Source organism: Ailuropoda melanoleuca, chromosome 4, assembly GCF_002007445.2.
Source record: "Ailuropoda melanoleuca isolate Jingjing chromosome 4, ASM200744v2, whole genome shotgun sequence".
NCBI lineage: Eukaryota > Metazoa > Chordata > Mammalia > Carnivora > Ursidae > Ailuropoda > Ailuropoda melanoleuca.
The window spans coordinates 59,130,122-59,148,005 of NC_048221.1; the positions used below are offsets into that span (position 1 = coordinate 59,130,122).

Sequence of the window (17,884 nt, forward strand, 5' to 3'; positions counted from 1 at the left end):
GAGAAATTCTGCTGCTTTAAAGAAAGCTCAGAATTAGAAACTTAGCTGACAGTCTCATCTCAAGCAAGTGCAAACGTTAACGATCTTCACTTGGTGATGTGTACTGGTTTGTCATAACTTGCTTTGAAGTGAGTGGTCAGCAGAGAAGCACCTCCTCTAGCTGGGAAGTTTCCTCGCCAACAGACCTCCCTTCTCAGGGTTCAGCCTTCCTGAGTAATCATGACTCTGTGTAAGAGGAAATGAGTGAAGAAATCTCTTTGTAAACCCTCTTTCCACTAAATCACTCATCATAAATTGGTCTTTCCTGTTATGCATTCTGTGACAGGGAAAAAAGGACACATTTGGGAAATTCAAACTAAAGAGAAAGAAAGAAATCTGAAGTACGAACAAAGAACCTATCCCCTAAATGCGTACTATGCCAAACTGAAAAAGGCTGCACACCACGTTCATAGTCCTTGGTTCAATCCATCATGATTTGTAATGTTTCTGGAATTATCTCTCTAACTGTCGGTTCCATTTTACTTTCAAAAGTAGCTTCTTAGGGGAAATACTAAGATAATCCTTTTACTCGAGATACTCCAAGATATCACAAAGTTAGATTTAGGAACCATTACAGTGGCTATATATAGTCAGTAATGTTAGGGCCTCTGGTCTGAATCGGTATTCCCCCCTGCCTCCACAAATGACATTTAAACAGCCTTCTCATGCTGCCATTAACTTGGGTCATTTTACAAATATTTCTTCATCTGTACTGGAAGATGATTGGAGATACTGGTAACTCATGAAAACCAGCACTGATGGAAACAGATTTCCCTTCGACGCTAACTACAATACCAAATTCAAAGATCACTAATTGTATACTCATACATTTATCCAACCTCTTTAAATTTTCCTGATCTGAAAATGAGGAAAAGTACCATGGAAGCCATCTTCAAGTTCTACTCAAATCACTGTGAAAACTGTATTCACTCCTAGAACTAGGGCACAGTGTGGTCTACACAGTTCGCCACACGTTGCATTTGTAAGCTTTCCATGAATATCTGGTGAATGAATGAAAAAGCAGTGATGGCCCTATATAAGACAGCATTATCTCTCAGATTGATAAAACATCAGTCCCAGGAAACCATTTCAGTTTTGCTGAGGGTCAGGGCATCCTTGTGCAGACGAGCAGGTATGACATAAAATCCTGATCTGACCACATCCCCACTAGCTAACTGTGGGCAAGGTCAGGGCCACATGTACGTTAGGAATAAAAATACCTAATTCACAGGGTTCATGTGAGAATCAAGGGAATGAAGAAGAACAACAAGAACAGTTTGTAAAACACCTGGCACAGTGCCTGGCTCATAACACTTTAATCATTTCAGAAATAAAAATATTAATGTAACTCAAGTCTTCTAAAATTAGCATTTTATTCACATAGGGCATTTATTCACACATAAAGTACTACATTCGAGGCAAGGTGAAGGACTGTGAAGTAACACGAACTAGGTAACCTTACCCTCGAAAGACTTACATGAAACCAGAATCAGTACCTCAACTCTTGGTGGTGCTGGGTGTAAAGCAACACCACCATGATTGTTTTAATGTGTTCCTTGTTTTTATTAATACCCTGACACTACCTTCTGATACAGACAAAATTAAAAGATAAATCACCTTTAGAATTTAATATTTAAAAGGTGTTTAAAATTAAAGTGCAGGGGTGCCTGGGTGGCTCAGTCATTAAGCGTCTGCCTTCGGCTCAGGGTGTGATCCCAGGGTTCTGGGATCGAGCCCCGCATCAGGCTCCTCCGCTGGGAGCCTGCTTCTTCCTCTCCCACTCCCTCTGCCTGTGTTCCCTCTCTCGCTGGCTGTCTCTCTCTCTGTCAAATAAATAAACAAAATCTTTAAAAAAAACAAAAATAAAAATAAAATTAAAATGCAGAAGTAGGATATTTGAAAAAAGAAAAATTCCAGTTTGGGGAACCAGTTCTAATCACCACACAGATAGTGTATCTTGCCTTTTGCTAAACGAGGATGATACTTCCATTACGAATAGTTGAGTGATCACTATCCAAGAATAGTATAATTACCTTTCTATGTGCCAATTTAAGCCAGAAAATATAGGCTTTCTTGAGGGTCTTTCTTAAGTGAAATCTGTCTAGAAATACTTTCTAACTAAATTTATGGTACAAGATTAAATCTAAGTGCTGTCAAATTCTTAGAGACAGAAAAAGGGTTTTGTTTTATGAAGGTATTGTCTAAACAACCTGGAGGACATGCCCACTTACAATGGACTTGCTATTACCAAAGTGAAGTTCATATCCTATTCAAAGGGATGCCCTCATTCAGTGTAGTGATTCTCAACTGAGGGAGATTTATTTTTATTTGTAAAGATTTTATTTATTTGTCAGAGAGAGAGACAGAGAGAGCGCACAAGCAGGAGGAGCAGCAGGCAGAGGGAGAAGCAGACTCCCCACTGAGCAAGGAGCCCAGCATGGGACTTGATTCCTGGACCTGGGGATCATGACCTGAGCCGAAGGCAGACTCTTTTTTTTTTTTTTTTTAATAATTTTATTTTATTATATTATGTGAATCACCATACAGTACATCCCCAGATTCCGATGTAAAGTTTGATGCTTCATGAAGGCAGACTCTTAACCTATTGAGCCACCCAGGCATCCCTCAATCGGGGTGATTTAGCTCCCCAAGGGATATTTGGCAATGTATGGAGATACTTTTGATTGTCACAACTGGGGATCTAGTGGGTAGAGTGGTAGAAATATACTAAGCAGCCTACAACACATAGGACAGCCCCCAAAACAAAGAATTATTGAGTTCAAAACGTCAACAGTGCTAAGGATGAGAAACCCTGGTTTAGTGTGCAAGCATTACTTATCTGAACAGTACCCACTGGGAAATGGTACTAGGGAGTGAGCTAATTTACTAAGTACTGTGCATGCTACCTTGGTTCAAACTCACAACCCTATGAGGCACGTGTGATTGTCCCTTTGTTAGAGAAAACTGAAATTCAAAGATATTAAATAACTTGCACCAAAGCCAGCAGAGCTGGGATTCAATCCAAGGCTGTCAGACCCTAACATCTGTGCTGCTTCTTCTGTATTCACCACCTCTCTCAGGCAGACCAATCACCTTGTGAGTTTCTATAAGAACTTAAAAATCATGATTGAAAGATCCCCCAGCTTCTCTGCCAACACACAATCTGAACTTTACTTGAGAACTGGCCATCTGAACACAGATGAAGAGGTATTCTATTGGATGTGGAATAATGACATTACAGCCTTGAACTACTGGGTTCCTTTTTGACCATGCCCCAATAAAGTGAATCCACCCTCTGTTTCCACTGCACAAATCTGAGAAAAATGCTGAGGTCCCAAAACATCCTAATTATGGATACATACTTCCAAAGACATCCGAGGATACATAGTTCACTAAGAGCAAACAGTCAGAGGACCCTCTAAAGGCAAGGCACCATGCTAGAAGCTGTTGTTGCATATGTATGTACTGACAGTCTGTAAAACCACATCACAATTATTTTCTGAAAACAAGTACCTTCCATTCATTAAACTCTTTTACCAAGTGCCAGGCACCGTGCTGAAATATGATAAACAACATCTTATTCCAGTTTTCAGTAGATTCTAGGGGGGAATATCTGTCCTCAGGTAGATTTAACTTCTCCTTATTACCAGTCTATAATACTGTGATGTTTTTGTATCTAACTTTTAATGACTTGATCTTGGTCAGTATAGTCTAATCCACTGTAGGATAAGTTCCTTAAGACTCTATCCAGCTTGCTCATCGTTCTTACTCCTAGAGTGTAACATGGTGCCTGACACATTGTAACTGCCCAACCAATATTATAAATATTGTTAAATGGTCAATAAAGAATGAATAAACAACACTCCTGGAAAGTCTCATGGAAGTCAGACCAATCAAGGCTCTTTGGTCACCTCCAATCTGTGACAGTTCCTCAGTCCTGTCCTGTCTTACATGACCTTGACACTTTTGAAGGATACCAGTCAGCTGTTTTGTAGAGTGCTCCTCGTTATGGGTTTGTCTCATGATTACACTGAGGTTGTAGATTTGGGGGAAGAATATCACAGAGGTAATAATGTGCTCTATTTCTTGCATCGTACTGGGGAGTACATGATCTCAACATGATTTCTTACTGGTCAAGTTAACCTTGATCACTTGGTTAAGATGGTATCTGTCAGGTTTTGCCACTGCAAAGTTACTACTTTACTCATTTCTATATCCCTGTTAGAAGTGAGTCATTAAATCCAGCTCATATGCAAAGAAAGAACTGTGCTCTTTCTTTTCCTTTTAACATATGCTCTTGGAGATAGAGTTTAAAGTCATTTGAATCATTTAAACAAACTGGGGGGAGGGGAGCTTTTAATTCAAGAAAGAGTATCCCAAGTACTAGAAGTGATTATATTAAAATCCAACTAGATACAACATGTCACTCAATAACAGGACATTTTGGTAAAGCCAGCATCCCGAAAATCATCTCTTAACCCACTGTACCTCCCCTGCAAAAAACACAAAAATTAAAAGTAACTGTAGTGTTATATATCTGCAAATTACTTCCAAATAATTTGGCAGAAGATGGGTGTGGTCAGTGTGTGTGTGAGATGCATAAGGGTACATGATATTCGTTGTACTATTCTTTCAATTTTTCTCTAGGTTTTAAATAAAAAGTTAAGTTTATTCAACAACACCACATTGACCTGAACTAATATCTCAAGTCAGCGGTCCACATATGGTACTGAAAATACATCATGGCTCAGGCATTTATTCAGGGTTCTACCCAAAACTGAAATCTCCTGTTTCTACTTACGAATACATTTCTTTCATCCACCACTCTGGACAATAAAGCTTGGATGATGTTCATGAGATGAACAATAGGTAAATGAGTAAAGCATACCAAGATTTTGAAGTACAGCCTGCAAATGTTTATGTTAGAAAATGTTTGCCCTGGTTCCTAGTGGGTATATTAGCATTTTATCTTGTCATCTATATTCTCCAAGTACTGTATACACATCATTGTATTTATTAAGCACCTAGCAGTCATCAAATACTGTTTAACAAATGATAGAGATACCAATTAACGAGGACAGTCCTTACACCAAGGTATTTAAAGTTAGAAGAGAAGAAGATGAGCATATAAATCAACATGTGAAATGTTCTCCATACTAAAGGTATAAACAAAGTGCTGTGTATACTAGAGAAGATAACTGAAATGAGACAGATGGAAGTGGTCTGAAAACATGACTAATGTGCTCCTGTAATAAAAACACCCTGGGTAAAGCAGTCATTGACGACAGAAGCTATGGAGCCCAAGAATCATTGAGCCTGACCTTTTATTCTTCAGGGGTGACGTATTACAGTCTTAAAGGCAAACTTTAAGTTCACTAGCTGAACCACATGATCTGGTGGGATTGAAGTTCACCTTGAGTAAGGAGCCAATGCAGGTAATAATCCTGGTTGCTGCAATCACTCTTCCGAGCAGCTGCAGATGAGCCAGAAGTAGCTGAGCTCAATCAGCTTACCTCCAGACACACGTCCTCGTGAGAGGGTAGGAAACGCAGTGTAATGCTAAATGCGCCTTTGGGGCCAAAGGGAGCACACCCTGGCCATCTGACCCAAAATACCAGAAGTTCCACAGTAAAAGCGAATCCCATTTTCAAGGGGAAGTGAGTACAGAGAACCACCTATAAGTCTTCAGAACTAATCCTATGGAGAAAAGAGTAGGGACTGTGGAAATACAGGAAGGACGACGTTTTAATAATAAGACAAAAGCAATATCAAAGCTGCAGAGTAGAAAGGACGCATTTGCTATTTTTTTTAAAAAAAATTTTTATTTATTTATTTCAGAGAGCAAGCGAGCGTGGGGAGGAGCCGAGGGAGAGGGACAAACAGGCTCCATGCTGAGCATGTAGCCTGACATGAGCCCTATCTCACGATGCTGAGATCATGACCTATGCTGAAATCAAGAGTTGGTCATTTAACCAACTGAGCCACCCAATTGCCCCACATTTGCTATTATTACATACAGCAAGACTGAAGTACATACGTTGTGTCTCAAATGGAAAACAAGCCAGGTAAATTTCTGGGCTTCCTTTTCAATAACTGAAAATACAGACTATTTCTTGGAAGCCTCGGATAGCTTTTTCTCTAATATCATTCAATCAAAAGGAAAAGCCAGATTTTCCACATGCAGGTTTACACATCCCTGGCCTTGGGAAAGGGGTTTTAATTTTAAGTGCAGCTAAAATAGCAATATTCCTCAGGACCCAAGGGACCTTCAGCTGGGCAAAAGCCCATTAATAGACCAGTTCTGGGTATTCGTAACATTCTGGAATAATATCAGACAGATATTTATAGTCCGGGAGTAAGCAGGAGTGAGAGGTGGGCAGGAGGACAAGTGTGAGTCACGCTTTATTCTGTCCTACTGGAAGCTCTCACAGAGCCTTCCTCTGACTAAGCACAAGTGGCCTGGCGGCGGACAGCTTGCAGATGCAGAGCCAGCGTCTTAGACGGTGATCATGCTGGATGACATTATTAATTCTAAAGTGCCAGGCAAGTGGACCATATAATACGGAATAATGCTTGGAGAAACTGACCTGCCTTTCTCTTTTGGGTCCTTCTCTTGCTCCTCTGGACTCTTTCCTAAGGCTTCTGCCATAACGACTACTTCAGTAAAAATATCTTAGATTTGAAAAGAATATGCAAGGGAAAGAATACCATATTGGGTATTAGGAACTAGGTTCTAATCTCATTCATGTCACAGATCTGCTGTGTTTTAGGGACATTTCAACCTCTTTGGGCCTGGCGGGGTTCGGAAGTAGGGGTAAGGTTGGGATTGACAATATAAAGACTCATGTTTCCTCACGAGGCAGACTCCTAACTCTCTTAAGTGACCTCCTTCCTTGTCACAGTCCTGGCACGCTTCCACTGTGCTGACCTAAGAACCTGAATGTTTCATCAAGACCACAGAAGCAGGTCCCTGTCCTTTTACTCCAATTGAGGACTACCCTCCATCCCGCCCCTGCTCCCTTTCTCTCCCTGCTGCCCGGACCCCTAGCGATTTCCTTTCCTTCCTCAGGAATCTAGCTGCCACCCTCCTCATTACCACTGGCAACCTCTCCCACAGCCTCTGGGGGGAGGGGATCTGTTACTGTGATGCCAAGCAGCACACCCCTGCTCCAACCGCCTCCCGTCCTCCCTCCTACTGTGGCTCTCCTCACTACCACTGGCTATTCCCAGCCCAAAGCCATTACCTCTGACAGAAAAAGAGAACCCCAAATGAAAGAAAAGAGAACAAGAGTTCCTGTTCCTATTGCTAGAGTTTTTTTGTGAGGAATGTGGTTTCTAGCATATAAGAGAAGCTCAAAAATGTGTTCTGGCAAATAAAACAGTGGTCCCTAATCAAATCTCTTAAAGCTGTTCCCAGAGTTATGTTACCATATACAGGGCAGTTCTGTATGTCATGTGCATATGATGGACTAAACAGCTTTTCAGCAGGCTGGCCTGGAAACCTCCCTCTCAGGAGGCATTGTTTCTGTGGGAAAATGCCCTCTGAGCGGCAAACAATTGACTTACTAATGACCATTAAAAACTACCTTTCCTTCCTCAGGAATGGCTTATAGAACAGGGAAATTAAAAAATGTGCTAGGCAAAGAAGAAATCAAAGAGCAGCCATCTCTGGCTGTAACATAATTCTATGTACATACATTATCACAGAGACACACATATGAATAACACACATATAGATATATAAGGAGTAAGTTGGTAAAAGTACAGTATATAATTGGACACACACACACGCACCCACCCCACTCTTATCTTCATTAACAGCACGGGTTCAGCCTCCACAGACTGCCCCAAAAGGAGACCCCTTTCTGTGAGAAAGGGGTGAGGAGGGGGATCATAAGAGGAAATACAAAGGATGTATAAAAGAAATACAAAAGAAATACAAAGGGTAACACAGGAGAATCAAGAACAAGAATTTGGGGCACGCCTGGCTGGCTCAGTTGGTGGAGCGTGTGACTCTTGATCTTGGGGTTGAGAGTCTGAGCCCCACGCTGGGTATGGAAATACTTTACAAAAATAAAATCTTAAAAAAACAAAAAAGAAAGAAAAACAATTTGGAAAAGAAGATACATAGAAGAGCTTAATATGGACAGGATATTCCTCCAAAGTATCCCAACAAGATCCTCCTTAGAAAATAAATGCATGGAAATTCCCACTCATTGCATGAAAGGTAGGTAACAGATGCCCTGCTTTAGAGAGGGTATGTCATGGTGCTCTGAGTCACAGGCACATCAATACAATATTCATACTGAAATTCAAAACAAAGAAGGATGCCTCAAAACAGCACCCCTGTGCTTCTGTCCAGGCTGACTTACCTCATAGAAGAGTCCCTCCGGGAACTGCTGGAAGCATTGAGCACACACAAAGCACTGCTCATGGTACAGCTCCCCATTACTGTTTACTATCTTCTCGGCAGGCGCAAAGCCCCCCTTGCAGCGCTCACAGGTGGCGTTGGCCAGGGCATTGGCCATGTTGCTGTAACACACAAAGGACAGGAAGTCACAGACTGTCTACCTTTTCTTAGACTTAAGACCAAATGACACGAAGAACTGAGGAGAAAATTCTGTCTGATCACAAAAATCATACTGTAGCCCTAAAGCCCAATTTCTTGTGTCTTGAGAACTCAAACATCTCTCATCTTTGCCCTTGCATCTCAGATGCTGAAAAGCCCTCCTGCTTGGAATCTTTTTCTTTAACATTTCTGACATTCCTCTTGCTAAATATACTATAAGTGAGTTCCTACTACCTGTGAGGAACTAGAGATAGAGACAGAAGTCAAGAGCTGCCCTCCAGGAGCTTGAGGTTATAGCTTAATAAGTAGCCTAATTAAAATACCCACAGGTCACCACCTCAAAGCCAATTTCTCCTCCTTCTGAGAACAGAATCTAAACTGCATGTCAACTGAGCACCATGCCCTGACGCAGGTTATCCCTTTGGTTAGATCCTGCTGAAAGCAACTGCTGCAGTAGCCCTTAAAACCAGGCAGAATGCCTTAGTCCTGTAATCTCATTGGTAAGACAAGTGCTGAGCACTAACATTATTAGCTGCATCTTAAAGTCACAGGATTGTACATTGTGAGGATCATTTAATAGACATGACACGGGGAGGTTCAGGGAGGTGGAGTGAACAGCCCAATGTCACAAAGCTCAGTAGTTAATGGAAGACGCTAGACCAGAATCCAGAGTCCCCATTCATAAAATCACAACCAGAATATAGTATCAATTTCAAACACCGGGGAAGACATGATAGGGACACCGTCACACTTTGCACATCAGGCAGTCAAAAGACCACTGATGAACCCAGTGACCTGGTCTCTCCCTGGCAGTCATTCCACTACACCTTGAAACATATAGGAGGCACTCAATAAATGGGTCCACATCCTAACTAACCACTGTGTAGCTGGAAGAAAAGCATATACTCAGATAATTATTTAGCTCTAACAAGCCTTGGCTTCACATAAAGAACTACTTTGTTCTACAAGGCCTTGAAATGGGGAAGGTCCCCCATCCACAGCGGTCATTGGCCAAGCTGTCCTTCACAATTTGTCAAGTTTATTTTCAGACGCCCACTCAGAGCACAAGCCCTACCTGTGTGTCTAGTTGCCTGGTGCAGCCTGTAACCACCCAGATACTGAGTCAATTCACCTTGTAAAGTTACTGCCGACATTCTCTAGTATCAACCACCCTGTGAGGCAGGTACGGAGTCTTCATTTTACAGACAGATTAACTGCTTTGTCCCCAGCCAGTTTCTAAGTTTTCCCGTTTCCTTAGAGAAGGGCTCACACATACCTTGTCTCAACTCCATTCTACCCCAATAGAAGTCAATTTTGCCTTCTTGCCCTAAATGTTTCAAAGAACAGTATTCCTATTTTGTAGTCTTGTCATAACTAACCCCATGCAGAAGTACCACGTTCATAACCACATACCAATCACAACTCAACTTTACTTAATAGGCTTAAATATAGAATTAAAACATCACAAAAAAGGGGGGGGGAAGAAGAGAGGCAGCCTCATTGCGTGGCAAAACTGGCCTAAATCTCATATTACATTTTCTACTTTGTCATTTCAAAGTTACTGTGGGTTATGGAGAAAAATACATCACATTCCCTTCTTCATTTGCTTTGCCATAAGCCAGATGAACTGTAGCAGTTTTAGCAAAGCTCCTGGAAAGGTCTATGCTTCCCCTTTCTCCTGACCAAAATCCACAGGTGTCTCTACATGAAGTATGCTAACCTGCCCCGAAAATTCCTAATACCGTTTTGAGGTTAAAATAAGAAAAAGTATATAACTTTGGAAGCCAGAAGATGCTACTCAAATACAAAGCATTATTATTAATTTTGAACCCTCTCAAAAGATTTACCAGATCCTTATAATTTTAATAGAACTCCCAAAAAGCAGGAAGAGTAGAACATTCTGGAATGCCTCGATCCATTATCTAGATCAAGTGGTTCTCAAAGTATAGGGGCCACTGTGACCCTTTCAGGAGTTCAAAAGGTCCTTCCTTTTCCAACTACATCTCTGTGGGAGGCATATTTTCTTTATGTACATTATCTAAAGTAACATATTACACTAGGATAAATGCAGAAGCAGAACTCAGAAACTGTCTTCTTTAGACAGTCATTAATGAGATTTGCAAAAATGTAATTCAATGCCACTTTCCCATCAAGCTTTTCTCATCTTGGAAGTAGTTATTTTTCATAAAAATTCATTAATATTAATATTTATTAATGTTAACACGGAATGAGTTTATTGTTATTTTAAATTAATATATATTTAATTTTGCTCTCAGTTCTTATTTTCTAAGACAGTAAATACTGATAAGCAAAAGCTTTTTGGGGACCTCAATAATTTTTAAGAGTGTAAAGTGGTCCTAAGATCAAAGCTTTCCTACTCATTATACTAAATAAACACTGGTTATATTCAAATTTAAATACTCAAATAGTTAGAAACTAGGTAGACACATTATAAATACAAACATATAGTTTCCCACACACAGGAAAAATAAACTAGCTTTAGAAATAATGTAACATGCATTTTTGAAGAAGTATTCCTTTTATTAACAAGCAGGATAAGAAAAGAAACTACATTAGAGGAAACTTTCAGGAAAGAACCACTAATAATCTCACCAACCTACTGAATTGTTTACATTTCCTTTCCTCTCTTGTCTTGACCCTCTGGCATGTGAATTTTTTTAATGGACTATTTTTTAGAGCAGTTTTAGGTTCACAGCGAAACTGAGAGGAGGCATAGAGTTCCCCTTCACCCCCACATGCAAGCCTCCCCTGCTGCCACCGTCCTCCACCAGAGAGGTACTTTGTTACGACTGACGAACATACAGCGACCTGTATTTTACAGTTGTTTTTTATATTTAACACTGCCTATGATAGAAATTACATTTTAAAAGTCATGAATGATAATTGTATCTGTCATCTGGCTAGTTATAATTAGCTGGCTAACTTTTCATAATAGAATTTTTGCTAAGAAGTGGTGTTGAAGACAGAGAATATATATGTGGGGAAATATATATGTAAAAGCCTTTAGTACAGAATCTTCACATCCGGCTAGTCATAACTGATTTACCTGACCCACTTCCACAAATCAACTGCACAGAGAAAACTTGGTGTCACCGAGCCTTTTGTTTTTCAAGTGCCTCAGTGATCAAAGTATGTGAAACAAACTTTCTGGCAACAAAATGAAAAGATTTGTAAATCCAAAAAGCATCTTGAGAGTCCACAAAGCATTCTGGTTACAGTATAATTATAATTGCCCAATTATACTTAAACAGAACTCTTTATAAGTTGTGAAAATAAATGACATCTGTTACAATACCACACAGAATGGATTAGTGGAAATAGAGAATCGGGTCAGTTAAATTCTCCTTAACTCTTAATTGACAAATTGGGGATTTGCAATAATTCCAAGCTTACGACTTTGCAGGAGGCCAACAATCTTACATGAGTTTGTCTAAATACTACGCTGCACTAACTTTTTTTAATTGTTTGCTAAAATGCATTTAATAACATGAATTAGACATTTTAGAGTTAATGGCATATATATGTATATATAAATATACGTATATTTGCTAGTTACACATCATTCTTATTTATTCATTCAATCCCCTCAAAACAGTATTAAGAAACCCAGTTAGCCTACTTCAAACTGCTGACTTGTTAAACTTAACAAAAATGTGTATCTTTATCAACAGTCTGTAATTAAGTTTTTACTGCTTCCCTCAACCGACCCCTCATCTGTGGGAAGTTTTAGAGCATACAATTTTTCTATAATAAATTCTGACAGCAAAAACTCTAAACCTCCCTCTTGGACTACATAATGAAGATGTACTATTATCAGGAACCTATCGAACACAAAGACATTACTACTATTACTTTAAAGGTAGCATTTTCTTTCACTTCTGCATTTCATCTGGTGTATTCCTGTCTACTGGAATATGCCCCCCTCCCCTCCATCACCCTGGAATGCCCCTCCTGAAAGTGGAGGGAATTAAACCATCAATGGCTAATGAACTCAAAGTTCAAGAAGGCTAGATCTGGAAGACGGGAGCACCTCTTCCAGGAGAGGAGACACTTACAATTTTGCATAAAAGTCACAAAACTCCTTGTAGACCTTTACGTCACTGTGCCTGCGCTGCAGTTTGGACACAGCCCTCTCGTCTTCATTGCCATTAGCCTCGTGGACACTGTTAAGGGCTGCCTGGGGGATTTCTTCATTCTCTGGGATAACATAGGGGCGCACCCTGCCCGGGAACGCCATCCTCGGGTGCTTGAGAGCTCTGAGTCCAGGGCACAGAATAGCAGGACAGGGGACAGAGAAACAATATCCAGGCCTCCCCCGCTTCCCTGCCAGGGTCACTCCCACTGTTCCCACACACGTCAGCCCTGCGTTTGCCAGGGTCGGTCCTGGCCCTTCATGTTAAGAGCTCTAGCAGCAAAGCAGTCCCTTGGTGTGCCAGTCCTGATATACCGAGGCATTTCTGGAAGCTCTAGAAAACATTCCCCAAAGCAGTGACACAGTCTTTGCCAGAGCAGTCTTCCTGGTAGACTGTGTCTATAAACACTGCCACAGGAATAGAGGACTGCTTGGCAGGGTCCAAGAGAAACAAACATCCACGTGCCCTGGGGAATCTGTCACCAAGCATCATCCACATGAACACCGTGCTTCTTGTAAAGCACCCCCAGACATTCTGTTTCTAACAAGCTCTCCGCTGAGGCTAACACAGCTTGCACACTCTGGGGGGGCATATACTAATGACCGGGGCATGCTTGTCAGCTATGCCTATGGTGGCCCTCTCCCAAGGGTCTGTGAGTCCCTGAGATCTGGGGCTACTTTTGACTTTTACTAGCAGTTGGCACATGGCAAGAGCAGGATGAATGTTCAATGAATGGACACAAGAGAAACAGGAAAGAGCTGGAGTCTAATTAGAAACCCTCAGCTAATTGTGGTCTTTATTATGCCTATGGATGCCACTGGCATTCCTGCTGTAGTCAGTTCACACTGCTGTCATCTTGTAGCAGTGCCACAGATGAGGAGGGTGATTACGAAGGCCATGGGTAATACAAGGGCTCAGAACCCTTCTCCAAAAACAAATGATTAAGTCAGAAGGATAAAAGGTACAGCACAGGGAATACAGTCAATGGTATTATAATAGCATTGTATGGTGACAAATGGTAGCCATGTTTGTAGTGAGCATAGCATAGGTTATAGAGGTGTCAAATCACTATGCTGTACACCTGAAACTAATGTAACAGTGTCAGCTATACTTTACTTAAACGCACGCACACACACACCAAACCCAAAATACTTATAAGCAAAAAACTGTACAATCATGGATAAAATATAGGAGAGTAGTTATATACAAAATTTTTGAAGATTTATTCATTTTAGAGAGAGCAAGCAAGAGAAAGAGTGTGCATGCACATGTACATGGGGGCTTGGGCTGAGAGAGAGACTCTTTAAGCACTCTCCCCGCTGAGCACAGAGCCCGGTGTGGGGCTCTATCTCATGACCCATGAGATCATGCCCTGAGCCGAAACCAAGAGTCAGACACTCAACTGAGCGACAGGCGCTCCTAAATTTTTTTTTAAAATAAAATAAATGAAATAAAATAAAATAAAATAAAATAAAATAAAATAAAATCCATCTTGTATGGGTGTTTCCAGTAACTGATACATTTGTTCATGCCTAAGGAAAGAAGCTATCAGGCTCTATTTGTTTGTTTTCCTTATGATATTCTTACATTTCCTAACCCATACTAGGTACAATGATTGCAAATCATGTTCATTCTCTTGCCAGAAACATCATTAGATCCAAAATATTCTGCTCACACTGACGTAACACGACTTGGAGACCCCAACCAAAGGGCAGAATGCTGAAGTAGGTCCTAGAGACTTCCCTTTCCTTCAGTTCAAACAGTTTCCAGGGAATCTGGGGATACGTTTTCTATGTTCTCTGAGCCTCACTTCACTGTCAGAAATGTGACCTCCATGGGGCGCCTGGGTGGCACAGCGGTTAAGCGTCTGCCTTCGGCTCAGGGCGTGATCCCAGCGTTATGGGATCGAGCCCCACGTCAGGCTCTTCCACTGGGAGCCTGCTTCTTCCTCTCCCACTCCCCCTGCTTGTGTTCCCTCTCTCGCTGGCTGTCTCTATCTCTGTAGAATAAATAAATAAAATCTTTAAAAAAAAAATGTGACCTCCAGGAAGGTAGGAACTTTGTCTTGTTCATGCCTGTACTCCAGCATCACGAATACAGTCTACCACTTAGCAGGTGTGTGGTAATCATTTGTTGATCATTGAACTCAGATTAGTAATCCATCTACTTGATCTAGGAAATCATGAAAACAGTGAAGAGCAATTTAGCTACCAGCCTGCTAAGCATTTTGAGTCAGCAGATCTAAAAATACAAACTAATTATCTTAATTTCATAACAATTAGTGTAATTTCTACTAGACAGAAAAACAGAACCATGAAAAAAGCTAACTGTGAATGAACAGATACAATGAAGGCTCTTATCTGTCAAGGAATTAAAAATAATGTGAAAGATCTACAATCAAATTTTAACTTTTTATTTTAAAATAATTATAGTCACAGGGAGTTACAAAGATTGTACAGAGAAGTCCTTCAGACCCTTCGCATAGTTTTTCCAATGGTTACACCTTAATGTAATTATAGCCCAACGTCAAAACCAGGAATCTGACACTGAAACAATGTGTGTATATACATTATGTGCATGTCATGTTATCACATGGGTAGATTCATGTAATCACTGCCCCCAATCAAGATATAGCACTACTCTGTCACCACAAAGATCTCTCTCATATTATCTCTGATTGTCACACCCTCCTTCTCCACACCTTGCCATCCTGTCACCCCTTGCAACCACTGTTTTTCATCTATGGAACTGTAATTTAGAGAATGTTACTGCTATGGACTGAATGTCTATGTCCCTCCAAAATCCCTATGTTGAAAGCCTAATCCCAAATGTGATGGTATTTGGAGGTGGGACTTTTGGGAGGTAATTAAGGTTGGATTAGGTCATGAGAGTGGAGCATTAATCCCTCATTATGGGATTAACATCCTTATAAGAAGAGGAAGAGACAAAGATCATTCTCTGTCAAGCATGTGAGGATATAGCCAAAGGCGGCTGTCTACAAGCCAAAATGTGTATCTTCACCAGACACTGGATCTGCTGTACCTTGATCTTGAATTGCCCAGCCTCCAGAGTCTTGAGAAATAATTATTTGTTGTTTAAGCCATACAGTCTATGGTATTTTTGTCACAGCAGTCCACACTAAGACAGCTACATGGAATCTTACAGTATGTGATCTTTTAAAGGCTGGCTTTTTGTATTCAGCATTATGCCCTCAAGATCCATCCAAATTGTTAATATATATCAATGGTGTGTTCCTTTGTTTTATTGCGGAGTAATATTCCACGGTATGGACATACCATAGTTCGTTTAGCCATTCACCCACCGAAAGGGCATTTAAGTAGTTTCTAGTTTTGGGCCATTGCGAATAAAGCTGTGTATCAGTTCCTATGTGAATACAAGTTTTCATATCTTTGGGATAAATGTCCAAGAGTGAAATTGCTGAGTTGTATGATAAATATATGTTCAGTTTATTTAAGAAAGTGACAATTTTCTTAGAATGGTTATAGTGTTTTACATTGCCATCAGCAATGTATAAGAGATTCAATTTCTCCACATCTTCACCAGCATTTGGTGCTATCATTACCTTTAATTTTAGCTGTTTCAATAGGTGTGTAGTTGCAACTTTTATTATGTATATGTATTAAGTTTATGTATATACAGATAAGTACAAAAAATAAGTCAGAAATTTCAGTCTACCAGATACCTGTATTGACTAGAAGGGAAAAAGTAATACATGTATTTGGGAAAAAATTCAAACACTACAGAGAGATATAAAATGAAAAATAAAGTCTCTTAATAACGTAACCACACCTTTAACTAAGTCAGTTCCATGGTGTCCTTCTGCTAAATCAGATTAGTGCTGGAAATTTAGTAAAATTTCTCTTATCTCCTCAAATTATGCTATTTTAAAAATGCTGTGTTAAGGAAACAGGTAGGAGACCTTCCATTTTCTGTGATTTCCTCTACTTCCAGCTGGGACTATGTTAGAGTATGTCCTTGGAACACAATAAGTCCAAATAGAATTCTTCAATAGAAGTCACCTCAACAGGAGTCAGTTTTATGATCAAAGTTATCACATATGGTGTTAATATTTTTAAACTATTTAATCAGTGTGACTATTTATACGGATGTTGAGACAGATTCGTGGCTCTGTTTACAGTTTTGCCAGATCTCACTCTTTCCTCCTTTCCTTTCTTTTTTTAGTTACCAAGGAATACCATAACTGGCAGCTGGGAGGGAGAAGAGAGGCTGAGGCTCTAAAGAAAGAAAAGATGGGGCAGGACAGAGCCCAGTCATCTATTCCACATCTCCTTCCCCACTCCCCGCCAAGGAGCAAAAGACCCTGGCCAGTTGACATTTGCAGAGAAATTCCCTGAACCTTACACCTGCTACTTCAGTGAGGGTTAAGGCCAACCAGAAAGGCATAGCCCCTGCAATTGTGAATGAGCTCTGGTATTTAGAAGCTAGCAGCAATGGGCTGCCCTTCCATGAGCAGCTTTTCATTAAGGTCTATAGCTTCTTAAAAAGTAATTGCTCCCACTAGGGGCACCTGGGTGGCTCAGCCAGTTAGGTGTCCAACTCTTTTTTTTTTTTTTTTAAGATTTTATTTATTTATTTGACATTGATAGAGACAGCCAGTGAGAGAGGGGACACAAGCAGGGGGAGAGGGAGAGGAAGAAGCAGGCTCATAGCGGAGGAAGCCTGACGTGGGGCTCGATCCCATAACGCCGGGATCACGCCCTGAGCCAAAGGCAGATGCTTAACCGCTGTGCCACCCAGGCGCCCCTAGGTGTCCAACTCTTGATCTCAGCTCAGGTCTTGATCTCAGGGTTTTGAGTTCAAGCCCTACATTGGGCTCCACATTAGGCGTGGAGACTACTTAAAAAAAAAAAAAAGAAAAAAAGTACTCACATTATTCCACTGTTTGCTTATTTGCATTACTTTACATCATTTCTGAACATATGGTATGTTTACCATGAGCTCACAATGCAACAGTCCTGAGGGGTACCTGAGAAGTGCCTGCTGAATGAATTAAAAAGTGAATACAGTCACAGCCTGTTTCTATGAGTAAACAATTAGGGCAATAATATATGCATATACATGTTTTTTCTCATCATTCAAG

At 40.6% G+C, this 17,884-nt stretch overlaps 1 protein-coding gene across 4 annotated transcripts in view; it reads right to left on the reverse strand.

The window, feature by feature from the left end:
• The window catches only part of LIMS1 (LIM zinc finger domain containing 1), an 87,317-nt gene that overhangs the window by 15,735 nt on the left and 53,698 nt on the right, over nt 1–17,884 (reverse strand). For 2 of the 4 annotated variants that reach the window (XM_034658909.1, XM_034658908.1), the window contains exon 2: nt 8,412–8,571. In XM_034658909.1, coding sequence (XP_034514800.1) covers nt 8,412–8,567 — 156 coding nt within the window. In that variant the 5' untranslated portion in view covers nt 8,568–8,571. Of the gene's footprint in view, nt 1–8,411; nt 8,572–12,684; nt 12,895–17,884 lie in introns of those variants that run through there. The other 2 variants (XM_034658907.1, XM_034658910.1) reach the window with 2 other exon arrangements.